The sequence below is a fragment of the Medicago sativa genome, chromosome 8 (genome assembly GCF_051527215.1).
Source record: "Medicago sativa cultivar Bolivia chromosome 8, Bolivia_mono, whole genome shotgun sequence".
In the NCBI taxonomy this organism is placed as follows: Eukaryota; Viridiplantae; Streptophyta; class Magnoliopsida; order Fabales; family Fabaceae; genus Medicago; species Medicago sativa.
Window position 1 is genome coordinate 72,575,644 of NC_140756.1, and position 15,397 is coordinate 72,591,040.

The 15,397-nt window shown below is 34.6% G+C and overlaps 1 protein-coding gene across 1 annotated transcript; it reads right to left on the reverse strand.

Annotated features, from left to right (window-relative positions):
- Positions 1–7,977: 7,977 nt before the first annotated feature.
- On the reverse strand, positions 7,978–12,643 carry LOC146901252 (transcription factor bHLH19-like). The gene is made up of 4 exons (XM_085731798.1): positions 12,152–12,643; positions 11,484–11,957; positions 8,405–8,764; positions 7,978–8,325 (listed from the first exon to the last, which is right to left on the reverse strand). Exons 1-4 carry the CDS (start codon positions 12,215–12,217, stop codon positions 8,242–8,244), a joined length of 984 nt encoding a protein of 327 aa, XP_085587924.1. The 5' UTR covers positions 12,218–12,643; the 3' UTR covers positions 7,978–8,241.
- Positions 12,644–15,397: the final 2,754 nt, after the last annotated feature.

A 15,397-nucleotide genomic window follows, 5' to 3' on the forward strand; every position in this document is an offset into this window, starting at 1 on the left:
CTATCAATCCATACACTCCTGAACCCGTTTGCTCCCATGGCGTGGGTGTTGCAGAGTTTTAGAAATCAAGAAACCAACCCATTGTTATTATTACAAACTGCTATATATAGACCTTGTAGAGAAAACTACCACTAAATCCTACGGTCTATATTAAAAGTAGAAATAACTTCCTATAACTTCCTAAGACACTAGGAAATAATTTCCATGCACTAAGACACTAGGAAATAATCTTCAAAGCACTTCAGTCTTGTTTGTCACCGCATGTTCGACTTTGCCTTGTTATTGTTGCTACACCATGTCCACGTTAAAGTATTCAAGTCCATAGTAATAAAGTGTAGACATTGGCTTGCATAAGAAAGTATTTGCTAAGTCACGCTCCACACAATGTCTATGCCAAGAATTTCTTTCTTTCACCAAGGCTTCTCCCACAAAAATCAATCATTAACCATGTGCATGAAATATACATTAAATCACTTTGTCGAAAACACGGCGTGTCAAAGTCTGTTTGTTATTGGTCGAAATCCCTTTGCACTTTGCAGCATGTCGAAATAACTCGTCTGCCTTGTCGAAAACATAATCATGAGTTCGACCAAATATTTCATTTTTGGTGTTAACAGTGTGCCCAAATAAATTTTATTTAAGATTATGTTTATGTAAGAGTTGCTCCAAGTATTAAATCTCACAAGGGCAAGACATTAGTACTACTATTGACAACAAGCAATTGAAAGCTTTGAATCTCAGCCATGATTTTAACCAAAGTCCCTGGGCACTGAATCTGAATCAACATCTCTCTCTAAAACTCTTGCTTCCACCGTGATCTTCCAAAACTTCAAAATGCACTTTGAGCTTTTTTTAAGAGAGAAACAACTAATTAAAAATAAATAGTAAATATATGATGTTGAACAAAAAAAAAAAAATAGCACAAACAATCTAGAAATGTGGAATGACTCATGTGATGTTAAGGCTTCGATCTCAATAATTGAGTTTAAGTGAACAAGATTCCGTTAATAATGTTTGATTATTTATTCGATTGTTAGTTTGATTATTTATTCGATTGTTAACATGTGATAAAATATATTAGACACGACTCCCCTTGAAAAAGAAAATATATTACACACAACTAACATGATTATTTGCTGTTTTTTAATAAGAGTTTACTTTTCAAAAAATATCAATGTATTAGGTTTTTATTTTGGGTTAATTAAGTTTTTAGTCCCTATAAATATTCACAGTTTTGTTTTTAGTCCTTACAAAATAAAATCACACTTTTTAGTCCCTGTGACATTTTCCTTAAGCATTTTAGGGACTAAAAATGCTGATGAAAAATGTTATAGGGACTAAAAATGTTGATGGAAAATTTTATAGGGACTAAAAAATGTGATTTTATTTTGTAGGGACTAAAAACAAAATTTTGAATATTTATAGGGACCATTTTATTAATTAACCCTTTTATTTTTTGTCCGTAACTGTAGATCACTGTATGGGGTTTGAACATCACGTGTGTTTCTACAAATGATTATGATAAAAGTTAAACATTTTTTTTTTGAAGGGAAAAGTTAAACATTTTTAATGATCTAATGATTGTAAAATTTTTAAAAGTTAAAATCTTTATTATGATATTTTTATGAAAAGAAAGATGACAATCAGTGACGGAGCCCTTTATGAACTGGGGTGGACCACGACCCACCCGGGTTTTTTTTTTTAAATAATAGATTTATTTTTGCGACATTTTGAAAAAATTTGTCATGCTTTAAGTTGATTTTAGTTTCATTTTTTTCAATATACAAAGTTCTTAATTCATTTGCATTTTTATTTATCAATTTACACAATTCTTAACTCAATTGCTTTTTTATCTGGTAGGAGTTTGAAGAGCATGAAAGCCAAGCGGTTACTGTTGCGAGAACATCTGAACTTGATATTTATTTATCCGAGCAAAGACTTCCACACCATCAATTGGTTTTGATATATTAGCTTATTGGAATGAGAGAAGTCGTAGATGTCCTGATCTTGCAAAGATGGCTTGTGATGTACTAAGCATTCCAATAACAACTGTGGCCTCTTAATCTGCTTTTAGCATTGGTGCTCGAGTTTTGAACAAATATAGAAGCTCTTTGAAAGATGAAACAGTTCAAGCTCTCATGTGTGCACGTAGTTGGCTGCATGGTTTTGATGCTATGGTTTTTAATTCAAGAATAACTGCTTACAATTAAATAACTATTTATATTACAAGTTATGATATACTATCTGTTGAGGATTCGATGAGAAAACCACACCAATAACAACTTGATGTGTGAAGCAAGGGATAATTAAGCAACCAAAATCAAAGTGTATGGAACAATTAACACAAGCCAAAAGTAGAAAACAACAGCGAAAGAAAAAAGGAAGAGAGAACACAAAGAATTTGTTGACCCAGTTCGGTCCAAATTGACCTAGTCTGGGGGAGAGAGCAGCCCTCCGTTCCACTATATGATGAGTAGCGTTACAAAGAGATGTCAGAGGGTTACAAGAATCAGTCTCCCGCCTAATTCTACCCAAATCCCAGCCTCTTCCCGTAACCAAGAGACTCAATCCTAATAGTGTTTCCCAAGGTGAATCAACCCACAAAGTCTAGTTTTGTTGCCAAGAGACAAACTCTATACAAACCCTAGTTTTGTTGTTGCCTTTCTAAACCCTTGTTTCAGCCCTTCTATCACTCTTTCTAATAGTCTGATACAAGGTCTATATTTATAGTAAAAGTTTTGCTTAAAAATTGGAACAAATCTGCACCAGAAAATACGTTTCTGTTATTCGCTGCCAGCACACCATCGTGCCACGTTGCGACCCCATCGTGGCACGAAAAATCCAGTGACTTGCCTCACGAAATTCTTCAACCATCGTGGCACGTTGCTTCTCCATCGTGGCACGTTGCTTCTACAGAATCCTAATTTTAAGTTAACTCTCACAATTCTCCACCTTGACTTCAAATCAGTGATGATGCCAAACCATCAACCACCATTGCTGCTCTTTCCCTTGTTCCTACTACACCAAGTAGCTCCACAAGTTTACACCCTAACTTCTTCAATCATCGGAATGCCTTCCGCCCCTTTGAAGATCCTTGTGTCCAAACTACTCAAGGAATTTTAGGTAGTTCCACAAGTACACACCTTAACCTCTTCAGCCATCGGAATGTCTTCCGCCTTCTCGAAGATCCTTGTATCCAAACTACACTAGGAATTTCAGGTAGTTCTACAAGACTACACCATACCTCTTCAATACGAGACATCTCCCGCTTCCTTGAAGATCACCTTGCATCCAATCACCCTTGGACTTTTAGGGTAATTCCACAAGCCGTGCTATACATTCTTCAACCTCCGGAATGCCTTCCGTCTTCATGAAGAAATCCCTTGCTCACCACTAGAGCATAGCACCCAAGGTCCTCCATAGTCGTACTACTCCCGGTGTGTTCAACTCCACCTAAAGCTGAGCTTCCAACCTCTCAACTAGCAAATGAGTACATCCCACTATGTCTTCAACCTTGAACCTCCACCTCAACCGGTAGATCATGAGTATTCTTACCACCGCCTCTCCAGGCTGATGTTGAGTGTTTAACGTCTCTCCAGACGACCACCGCTCTACCAGGCATCACCCCCAAGATGAGAAACATCACCTTCATCCTCCAAACAGCTCACCATCAAAGCACCTGCATCCTCATAACCCTCAGAGACAATTTGTACGGAATTACCATTAATCTCCGGACAATCCTTCTTGAAATGACCCATCTTGTTACACTTAAAGCATTTAAACTTTGTCTTGTTACTACTCTTTCCCCGGTTACCTCTACCTCCACCATTCCCTCTTGAAACACTTAGGCCTTCCCCGTTTTCATCAACTCTCAAGTCCTTCGACTTAGTCAACTCCTTGGTTCTCAAAGCTGCTTGAACTTCTTCCAAGGTAACAGTGCCTTCTTTTCCATAGAGCATGGTATCTTTAAACGATTCAAAAGATCTAGGTAGAGCACACAACAAGAGTATAGCTTTATCTTCATCCTCAAGATTCACCTCAATATTCTCCAAGGCATCAAGGATTTTGTTGAACTCCGTAAGTTGCTCCATGATGGCCTTTGACTCCACCATCTTGAATGAGTAGAGTTGTTGCTTTAGGAATTGCCGATGAGCCAAAGACTTTGTCATATACAAAGATTCCAACTTTGCCCACATCGATGCCGCGGTTGGTTCCTTTGCTACTTCTCTCAAAACTTTATCTCCGAGGCACAAGACAATGGCACTCCTGGCCTTGTCCACCATCTCGGTCTTCTCCGCTCGTGTCATGGTGACCGGTAACGAACCTTCACCCTTCAAAGCTTTCTCACACTTTTGTTGTATCAACACCGCTTCCATCTTTACCTTCCATAACCCAAAATCGTTATCTCCGGTAAACTTCTCAATATCCCACTTTGAACCCATGGTACTTGATTATCCTTTGACCCTTGCCCCACGGTGGGCGCCAATTGTTGAGGATTCGATGAGAAAACCACACCAATAACAACTTGATGTGTGGAGCAAGGGATAATTAAGCAACCAAAATCAAAGTGTATGGAACAATTAACACAAGCCAAAAGTAGAAAACAACATCGAAAGAAAAAAGGAAGAGAGAACACAAAGAATTTGTTGACCCAGTTCGGTCCAAATTGACCTAGTCTGGGGGAGAGAGCAGCCCTCCGTTCCACTATATGATGAGTAGCGTTACAAAGAGATGTCAGAGGGTTACAAGAATCAGTCTCCCGCCTAATTCTACCCAAATCCCAGCCTCTTCCCGTAACCAAGAGACTCAATCCTAATAGTGTTTCCCAAGGTGAATCAACCCACAAAGTCTAGTTTTGTTGCCAAGAGACAAACTCTATACAAACCCTAGTTTTGTTGTTGCCTTTCTAAACCCTTGTTTCAGCCCTTCTATTTCTCTTTCTAATAGTCTGATACAAGGTCTATATTTATAGTAAAAGTTTTGCTTAAAAATTGGAACAAATCTGCACCAGAAAATACGTTTCTGTTATTCGCTGCCAGCACACCATCGTGCCACGTTGCGACCCCATCGTGGCACGAAAAATCCAGTGACTTGCCTCACGAAATTCTTCAACCATCATGGCACGTTGCTTCTCCATCGTGGCACGTTGCTTCTGCAGAATCCTGATTTTAAGTTAACTCTCACACTATCATTTTTTTTTGTAGAATATGATAGTGATAGTGATGAAGATGAAGATAAGCAGGAAGTCATCATACAACAAAATATGGATTTTTCACTAGAACGAATGTGTTATCATTGTTGCGTGTAAATTCATATATGTATAACGAAGTATTAACATTATGACTTTAGTGTAACTTGCTTTTCATTCTTGTAATTGTATGACTTGTTATTTGATTATAGATGCGGAAGACATGATTTATTAGTTTGGTCCTCTAGAGATTTACAAGAAATTAATTTGATGGCTACTATGAGCCATCAATTGTTGGAGACAATTTATGTATGTAGTGCAACTACTGATTTTGTTTTTTGGTTTTTGCAGTTAATGTTGCTGAAATTTCATTCTTTTGAAGTTGTACAACTCCTTTGAAATTGAAGTGCACTGGATTTTTGAAGTTGAAGGCACTGGATTGTTACCGAAATTTCATTCTTTTGCTCTTTTAATTGTATTATTGTGGATTTGAATGTAATTTGCTGGCAATGTCTACAAATTAGCATTGGTAATTTGGGAAGTTTGGCATTTTGAAATTGCAGTGCACTGGAATGTTGAAGTTGAAGGCATCGTTTGTAACTTTATGTTGCTCTTTTGATTGTATTATTATGGATTTGAATGTAATTTGCTGGCAATGTCTACATTAATATGTAATATTTATTAATATGTAATATTTGACACATGACAAATTAACATTGATAATTTAGGAAGTTTAGCATTGATTGGTATTTGGTAGTGTAATTTTTTAATTAAAAGCTTTCAGTAACCGGGCTGGCCCGAATGCCCGGAGCCCGCAAAGGGCCGGGTTTGGGCAAATATTTTTGAGCCCGTCAATCTTCCGGGTCTTTTTGGCCGGGCCCGTCAAAGCCCGAGCCCGTCATGGGCTGGCCTGACACGGGCCAGGTAGCCCGTTTTGACAACTCTAATTATACTTGGTTGGTCAACGAAGGTTTGCAGACCTTATAATTTATGGGGGTTTCAAACCTCCTTTATACTGTCATGTCAACTATAAAATCCCCATTTAATAGTTGTATTATAAAAAACCAGTTTCATAATTTATAGCAAATATGTAATTCGTTTTTTTAAAAGTACCCTCACGATCTTTAATTTTTGTCAAACTTTGCTCCCTCAACTTTGTGCTTAATGTTTATTACAACATAATTTTTGTGCTTTAATATTATAGTTTATTTTAGTGGCTCATGGTGCTCACTTGAAAAACTTCTCCCCTAAAGATGTCAAGTTTGATACTCATGGTGCTCACTTGACAAACTTCTCCCCTTACTCCATGGTGGGTGTCAATTGTTGCGAATTTAGAACTCAAAATGACACTGATAAACTTAGATATGTAGAGAAAGTATCAATGACAACCAATAACCCAAATAGTCGCAAGCAACACCATAAATCTAAACCTAATCTAGCAAACCAAGTATAAAACAAAACCACAATCGAACCAAAGAGCAACAAAATAAAGAGTATAGAGAACAACACACAAAGAATTTGTTCACTCAAGTCGGCCTAATAATCACCTACATTTGGAGGAGATAGATCTCTCCTATCCACTATCAAAGAGTTTCTTTGCAAATAGATACAAAAAGGGGTTAAAAGAAATTGGCTTCAACAAGGTCTCCATGAACAATCATAATTTCTTCCGTTTTTCTGAATATCTTATCATGACCAAGAGACTCAATGATTTCACTGTCCAATGTGTTTCTTAATCGTTTCCTAACTCTAAAATCTAATCCCAAAAGGAACTAACCATTAGCCTTTGATTCATAAGGATCTCTTATTTTGGTCTCCCAAAATTTACCCAAGTTGCTCACAAGACTCTTCTTCGCACGTGTTTCCCATTTTCTCAATCCACGAATCTCTTCCCAAAAGGAATCAACCTTCTCCCAAGAGCCCACTCTTTTGGTTCTCTAAGATTCGCATCTTGACCCTTTGAATCTCACGCAAAGACCCTCAACCTTTACCCTCTAAGTTCACTAAAAAATTCCTCCTTTATATTTCATGATATTCACCAACAAATGGGTTAAAGAATGGTTATAAAGTGTTCAAATCTCGAGCAAATCGTTCCATGATTTTTCTGGATTGCGTCTCAATTCCCTGTTTAGTACAAATTGTTGCTGCTAGTAGGCAAAAACGTGTCATGATTTTTGACGAATCAGCAACACCAAATTTTTCCAACATTAACAAATCGTGCCACAATTTTTCAAAAAATTCAAACACTCAATTTTGAGTCACATCTCAACATTTTCATTAGTTGATTTCTTTTAAATGGAAAAAAAAAGAAGAAGAATGAAATTGCACGCTAACTAAAAAGTATTGGATACTATTTATATTATTTGGAATAAAATGCAACTCGATAAAAAAAAAAATACTATACTACTATCTTTTTTTTTTGTTTGTTTATAATATACTTTATCTAATTTCATGTGACAATTATGTGTTTTTTTTCCTTTTTAATTCACACTCAAAGTGTTAGGCAAATAATTTTTGCATTTAAGTTTCTTGCATGTTAGGTGTGAGGCTAATCGAGTTGTCCATTAGTTAGCTTAATACTCTTTTCATAATTCATACTGTATATGAATTTAAGAGACATCACCTTGTATTTCTGCAATCTTGACTTTTGATTTATTCTCGGACTTTTATTAATTTTTTAAATTACAAACTTAATTGTAAGCTTACGTCTAATTAAAAGGAAATAAATTTGACGCAGTCAGTGTTTTCAAGCTCACAGTATTATTAGCCGTCCGATCTTAATAAAACAATTCAGAAAAAAGCATATTTAATTTTTATTTCACAATTTCAAAAATTACTAATCTTAAATCCAGGCCTTTGAACTTGATCGGATGGCCACAAACACGTGAATGCAACAAATAGGCTGCAATCAATCTCGGTCCCCGAAAAATTATGCTATACCACACTACAAACACATTCTCCTCAAAACACTTTGTTATTGAAATAAAATTCACACTCTCTATTTTGTTGTGTGAGACTTGTGTCAAAAGGCACATCAATACACTTGTGCCTTGCTAATTTGATGACATAAACTTCAATGCTGCCATGCGTAGGTTTTGGACGAGTTCCTTTATGGTCAAGTTGTAGCCTTCGCCAATCTATACAATAATGAGAAGAAAAGAAATAATGAAAAACGATTCTAAACCTTTTCATTGAAGTAAAAAGAATATCCTTTACCTCAGCAATGATGGTAATGTCGACGATAGAATCCCCAAGGGCCATAACATTGTTATTGACGACAAATAGTTGATAATTTTGAATCTCAATGACAATTTTAACAAGAAATCCATTATGATTTTGGCATTGGATCCGAATCAAGATATGTTTTCCAGACACTTTTGCTTCCACGTTGATGAGTGATTCGGTGGCAGTTTCATCAGCAACACTTTCAGTTTCACAACAGAGGTCTGGTTTATTCGAAACCACCATCAACTGATCTTCCTTTGATTTCTTCCCCTCTTCTTCTAAAATTGCCAAACGCTCTTTAAATTCTTTGATGCATTTGATCGTATCTTCCAATATTGAAGTCTTGTCCATCTAATAAACAGATTTTACATCGGTAATATAATTTAAAAAAATTAAAGTAATTTAATATAGGCTTAATTCGATATTTGGTCCCCTAACTAATTTGTTGTTTTCATTTTGGTCCCATAAGTTTTAAAATCAACGATTTGGTCCCTCAATTTTTACTTCAGTTTTCAAAAAAGTCCTTTCCGTCCAACAAGTAACTGTCGTTAATCATTTCCGTCAAATTGCGTTTGTTCTCGTTACTGTTCATCGAATTCTTTTCCCCAATTTGTATTAAATCTCCCCAGAAATTCAATTGCACAAACTAAACCTCATCTTGACAACAATAAAGGATTTGGGTTTTTGAGATTAATGGGATGAATTAGCTAGGGATTAAATCAATTTGAGAGGGGGAATTTATTGATGTTGTGAAGTAGATTTGGAGATTTTGCAAGAATTCGAGAGAAGAAATTGGAAAAGGGGTTTAATTTCTATAAAGTTTTGCACAAACTGGGTTTCTAGAAGTTGGAAAAGGGGTTGAAATCTGATGTTCATGTTTTCACGTTGTCGAACTGGTTTCTGGGTTTCACATTTTTGAATTGGGTTTCTGGTTCAAGTTTTGCTGGAATGACGAATCTGAAACACCACAAATCCGAACCTAGATTTTGTTTTTGAGATTTTGTGATTCATGCTAAATTCCTCCTCTTTTTTTTTTGACAGTATAATTGAAATATGATGATGTAGTTTATTGATGAATGGAGAATGAATTGAATAATAATGAATGAAGAAGAAGAAGAAGAAGTGGATCGAACTAGAAGGAAAGGGGGAAAAGGTTGATGAAGGTTTAAGGAAGAAGAATGGAGAAGACGATGAAAAGTGAAAAAATTAGAAGTGGATTGAAATATGATTGTGATGAAGATGAATTTCTGGAAAATAAGGACTGCATTCCTGGATTGATTGTTGTTGTTGTTGATGAAGATGATGAAGAAGAGTGAGGATGAAGATGAAGAAAGAGAGAATTAATTAGTTGTTGTTGATTCACCATAAGATAAAATAGACCTGCGAAATCCAATGGTCATTGTTTAAAAAAAATAAATCAAACGGTTTAAATTTAAAAATTAATAGGATCTATGGTGGACCAACATTGTTTGAGTTCCACTTTAGACATTTAAAGTTAAAGTTAACGGTCTAGGACCTTTTTGAAAACTGAAGCAAGAATTGAGGGACCAAATCGTTGATTTTAAAACTTATGGGATCAAAATGAAAACAACAAATTAGTTAGGAGACCAAATATCGAATTAAGCCTTTAATATAATCATGTAACTTTAACATATATTGATAACAATAATGAATTGATGCAAAGACTTAATTGCAGTTTTGGCCCTCTAAGTATCACAATCTTGCGATTTTGGCATCCTATAAAAAACAATAACGAATCAGCCCCCTAAGTTTACCCTCTTTTGCACTTTTGACCACCCAGACCAATTTTGACCGAGTCAATGCATGCGTGTCATCCAAATCACTTAAAGTGAGGTGCAACATCTGACTTTCTATTTTCATAGGGGATCGAAATCGCAAGATTGTGACACTTAGGGGGCCAAAACTATAATTAATCCTAATAAATAAAGTGATATGGGTGCCACGTATGTATTGACCTAATCAAAATTGGTCTAGGGGGCCAAAAGTGCAAAAGGGTTAAACTTATGGGCTGATTTGTTATTATTTTTTTTATAGAGGGCCAAAAACGCAAGATTGTGATACTTAGGGGGTCAAAACTGCAATTAAGCCTGATGCAAAATACAAAAGTGTATATAATACGGTAATGTAAGTAGAGTTGTGTTATTTAAACATCCATTTGTTTGACAATCTAATGGACAACCATATTTTTACAAAGAAAACTATATATTGGCACAAAAACCAAAGTAATAGAGAGAAAGGTAAAAATATAATGCGGATATAAGAGATTAAGTTATCACAAAAGTTGTTATAAATAGTTGTACAAATATCTAAGGGCGGAGTTAGGTGGTGTTGAAGGTGTGCATCTGGATTTCTGAATTTTGAATCAGTTATGCTAGTGTGAGATGTTGACATTTAAACTGTTGTTGTTAGTTATTTTATTATATGGATGATTTTTATTTTCACTTAAAAGCCAAAAACACATAAAGATGGGGTTGCTACTACAATTAATCATCCATTACACCAGTCAAACACATTTGTTACAAACTTCGCAAATAGATTATATAATATATATTATTGAAAAAAAGTCTTTTTATTCTTTTTCTTAGAGGAATCTTTTTTAGTCTATTCTCTTGAATTTTCAATTATTTATTGGGTAAAAGTAACACAAATGTAAATTTAGTAGTTTAAATTATAAATTAATAAGAAAAAGAGTTTAATTTTTATGCATTAACTCTAACGTTATTTTACACATGGATTCAATTATGTGTTTTATGTCAATTAATAAATATAACAATAATGTATTTTCGATCACATTAAATGATCTGACACCACATTATTAAGCGCATGTGTGAAATAAGTTAATACTGTCGATGCATACTAATCAGATACTAAGAGAAATGACTGGATCAAAATTTGGTAACACACACACACACACACACACACATATATATATATATATTAAAATTTATAATATCATTAATTAATGAAGTTAAAAATTTTGCGCCCCTGATCCAGTGTCTTGGATACGCACTGCAAATATCATTTCTCATGTAAGTAATAGTACGTATACCTTCATTAGGTTAGGAAGGAGAGCTGCAAGAGCAATGAAGCATTGGGTGAGTTTCTCTCTTCTCTTTCTCTCAGCCTTAACATTATCTTGAGCTTGATCGAGAGACCTCTTTGCTTTTGATTTTTTTGAAGATCTTTTTGAGGTTCGAGTTGAAAAATTTGTGTTTCCTAACTCTGGCAATGACGCTGATAACCCATAAAATTGGGTTGGGTTTGGATTGTCAAAAGACATAATTTGAAAGGAGGACGATGATGAAGATCCATAATATTTTTGTGAAAAGTTTTGTGCAATGTTGTCGAGCTCAGAACACCGATCAAAATCCGTTTCTTCCTTGCTAAGAGTAGAGGAAATGCATTCCTGAGTCAAACATTGTTGCATGGTCTGTGTCTGTTCCTCTAAGGAAAATGCACAATCTGTGTCATGTGAAAGGAACTTATCCTCCTCGTCAAATAAGTTGTATTCATCCACCATTTCCTGCAAATTAATAATCAAAGAATTTATACAATAATTAAACCATTTATGCAATGTCTCTCAAGTATAACTTATAAGATAAAAGGTGACAGAATCAAATGCTATATTAAGGTTTGCGTGACTTTCATTGTTAGACTTTTGAAAAGAAAAAACAAACTATTTATGCATTTGAAAGATAAGAAGGGTTTCTTCCATACCAAGTCAAATAACCAACTGCTGTCTGGTGATAATACGTTCATTGATGTGGTATTGATTTCCTCCATTGTCTCTTATATTTTGTACTCTTCGAAAACTTCACTTGCACTTTATAGTGGTAAATATCTAGCTTTTCAATTCCTCAACGGCCACTAGATAAGATCATAACCAAGATTTATTAATTAATTAATTAATTCATTAAAAGAAGCAGGTGCAGAAAATCTATGTTATGCATAAGTCGTGGCGATTAATTAATGCTTTCAATGGGAACACAGTAAATTAATTATATTTATATAATTATAAAAATGTATAGTTCTACTTCTGGTATGAAATGTGTATAACGAGATCTGTACTATTAGATGTGCACCCTAGAGTTGGGACTGTGGATCATAAATCCTGACATCCTGTGATGTCGAGAATCAATCTCAATAATTTAACTTAACTCAACAAGGACCTACACATTGCATCCCCTCAAAAGAAAAAGAAAAAAAAAAAAAAAATACCTATTTGCATATTGTCGATAATCTTATTCCGTGATATTAATACTACCTACATTTGAACAAAAATAAAAATAAAAAATACTACCTACATTGCATATTGAGTGTATCAAGGTTTTTTCTTAAGATCAAATAAAAAATTATTTAATTAGTCAAATACTCTCTCCATCCCTAATTATAAACACCCTTTTAAAAAAAGTTTTGTCTCTAAATATAAGCTCTCATACAAATTACCAATTACTCCAAACATAACCCAAAATACTACTTCATCAGTCTCACAGTAGGTGTCCCTTTTGAGTTTTACACGTTATTAAAAAAATGATCAGTAATGTTGATTTTAATGGTAGAATATGTTTAATTTACTAAAACATCTGTATTAATTATAGTTAGTGGAGTAGTTAGATGATTGAAATGCAATGAGTAAAACTACGTTAGTGGAAAAAATAAATAAATAAAGGTTATATTGGTATTGTAAAAGAGACAAATAAAAATAGTAAACAGGACACCTATTGTGAGACGACGAGAGTATTTACTTATCTTAGAATATGAAAAGTCAAATTAAATACACATATAAACAAAGGACAATTCAGTAACATTCACACACAAAATTGACACATTAATTGCAGGGCCGTCCCTATGAAACTGGAGGCTCGGTTCTCATAGTAAAAATAGGTCCCTAATAAAAAAATGCACAATTTTTTAAAAGATTAATCTTCTATTTAAATTGAAAATACCACTCGTATAATGATTATTAACCACCGAAATCAAAATTAGCAATTATTTTTACTAAAGACGTGTTTTTTAGCTTAGAAATAGAAACATGGAACATAATTTTTTACTTAGAAACTGAAACAAAAAACATGCTTATTTTTCTTTTTTGAGTGGGGGTGGGGATATTGAGCAATAATTTTTTTCTTGAGGCCCGTCACTTTGAGAGGCCCAGCTTGGTTGAGCTTTGCACTCCCCAAAGAACGGCCCTGAATTTAATTGCACTATCAACTTTTTTTAATATGTGTTTTTTGTCAAGGGAGCTTATAAAAAATGACGAAGTTTAAAGTTGATATCAGCTCGGTTATGAAACCCTTCACCTTCATCTTCATCGTCAAAAGATGTGCCAAAATGCACTGATCAGTCATCTTCAACCCTATTCAGCAGGTTATGTGTACATGTTCTTTAGAAGTCTTTCATCTTCTTCAACATCTCAATCACTCATATATGCATGTATATACTTCTTTGTTGATGATGCTTTTTGGTTTAAAGGAGCATGTTGCTAGCCTTTCTTTTTAATTAATGTTTAGAGAGAGAAACCGTTGAGCGGATTTCTTAGCGAAGCTCGAGTGCTCTTTATGGCTAGGTCTGACATTTTGATAAGTTCCTCCGCTGAAGTTCCTAGTGTTTGTACCTGTTCTTTAGAAGTCCTTCATCTTCTTCAATATCTCAATCACTCACATATGCATGTATATGCTTCTTTGATGATGACGATTTTTGGTTTGAAGGAGCATGTTGTTAGCCTTTCTGTTTAACATGTGTTTAGAGAGAGCAATCGTTGCCGGGTTTCTTAGCGAAGCTCGTGCGCTCGTTAAGGGAAGGTCTGACCTTTGACAAGTTCCTTCGCTAAAGTTGGATTCCATGTTGAGGCTTGATAGGTATGACCGAGCCTTGTTCTTAGTGTTTTTATTTTTGTCATACAACTAGAAAAAATAAAAAAAAAAATAAAGTTAAGTAGACATTTCCAGGACATTTTACCTCATACCCCAACAATTAAACCTCTACCCCAACAAATAATCCAAAATACCAATTTTAACCCTTTTAAAAATTTCATCCACTCACCCCATCAGTTTTTCCAGAATTTATATACAGAATGCTTGAATAAAGTTTTTCTTCATCAGTTTTTCCACTCTATACCCGTTATTGATTATCGTCCTTAATTTGTTTCTTGATAAAAAGAATTAAAAACAAAAACAAGAATTGTAATCTTAAGGATAAGAGATTAGGATTTTACAACAAGAATTCAATTCAATTGATTGGTCTCCAATGACAACGAATCAAGGGCTGTCATCACTTGATCTTGAGGAGATAACTACATATCCAATTGTTAATTTTTTGGGAGAAAAAAATTAGGGTTTCTTGATATGGTAAAAGGATAATATTGGTGTCATCAAGATGCTGGATGAGGCCGTTGGATTAAGGTAAACTTTGGTGTTGTTTGAATGAGGGAAATCGATATGTAAAATACAGAAAAATTACATGCTATTAGAAATGAGTTTGGATTGAGGAGTAAGGATAGCAAGAAGATGAGACAAAGAAAAACTTTTCCGGAAAAGTGAAATGAGGGGGTGAGTGGGTATGATTTTTGAAAGGGTTAAAATTGGTATTTTCAATAATTTGTAGGGGTAGGAGTATAATCGTTGGGGTATAAGGTATAATTTCCACATTTCCATTGTAAAGTGAAATTTATGGGTGATCATATAATAACGTGTTTATGAAATGACCCGTTTCTTTCTTTACTTCTTTGTGCACCTCACTTAATTAAATGATTGAGATTAACTAATGTCATTGAAATATGATGTTATTTATGTAACTTATTTAGTATCTGTTTTTGAGGTGTTAGATTGGAGGAGTGTTTTTTTTTTGGAAGGAGTTAGATGCTTATTAGGTATTGATATTAAGAATTTATAAAATAAATTATGTGCACATGTATGATACCCTTAGTCACCGAAATAGATGTGCTATATTGTGGATAACTCTCAT

What these genes read in the sequence shown, in the direction of transcription:
- LOC146901252 (XM_085731798.1), bottom strand. Translation starts at nt 12,217, where the DNA reads ATGGAGGAAATCAATACCACATCAATGAACGTATTATCACCAGACAGC. An exon ending in GCAGTTGGTTATTTGACTTG is followed by an intron (nt 11,958 to 12,151) that starts GTATGGAAGAAA and finishes ATTAATTTGCAG; the next exon opens with GAAATGGTGGATGAATACAA. An exon ending in ACATTACCATCATTGCTGAG is followed by an intron (nt 8,326 to 8,404) that starts GTAAAGGATATT and finishes ATTATTGTATAG; the next exon opens with ATTGGCGAAGGCTACAACTT.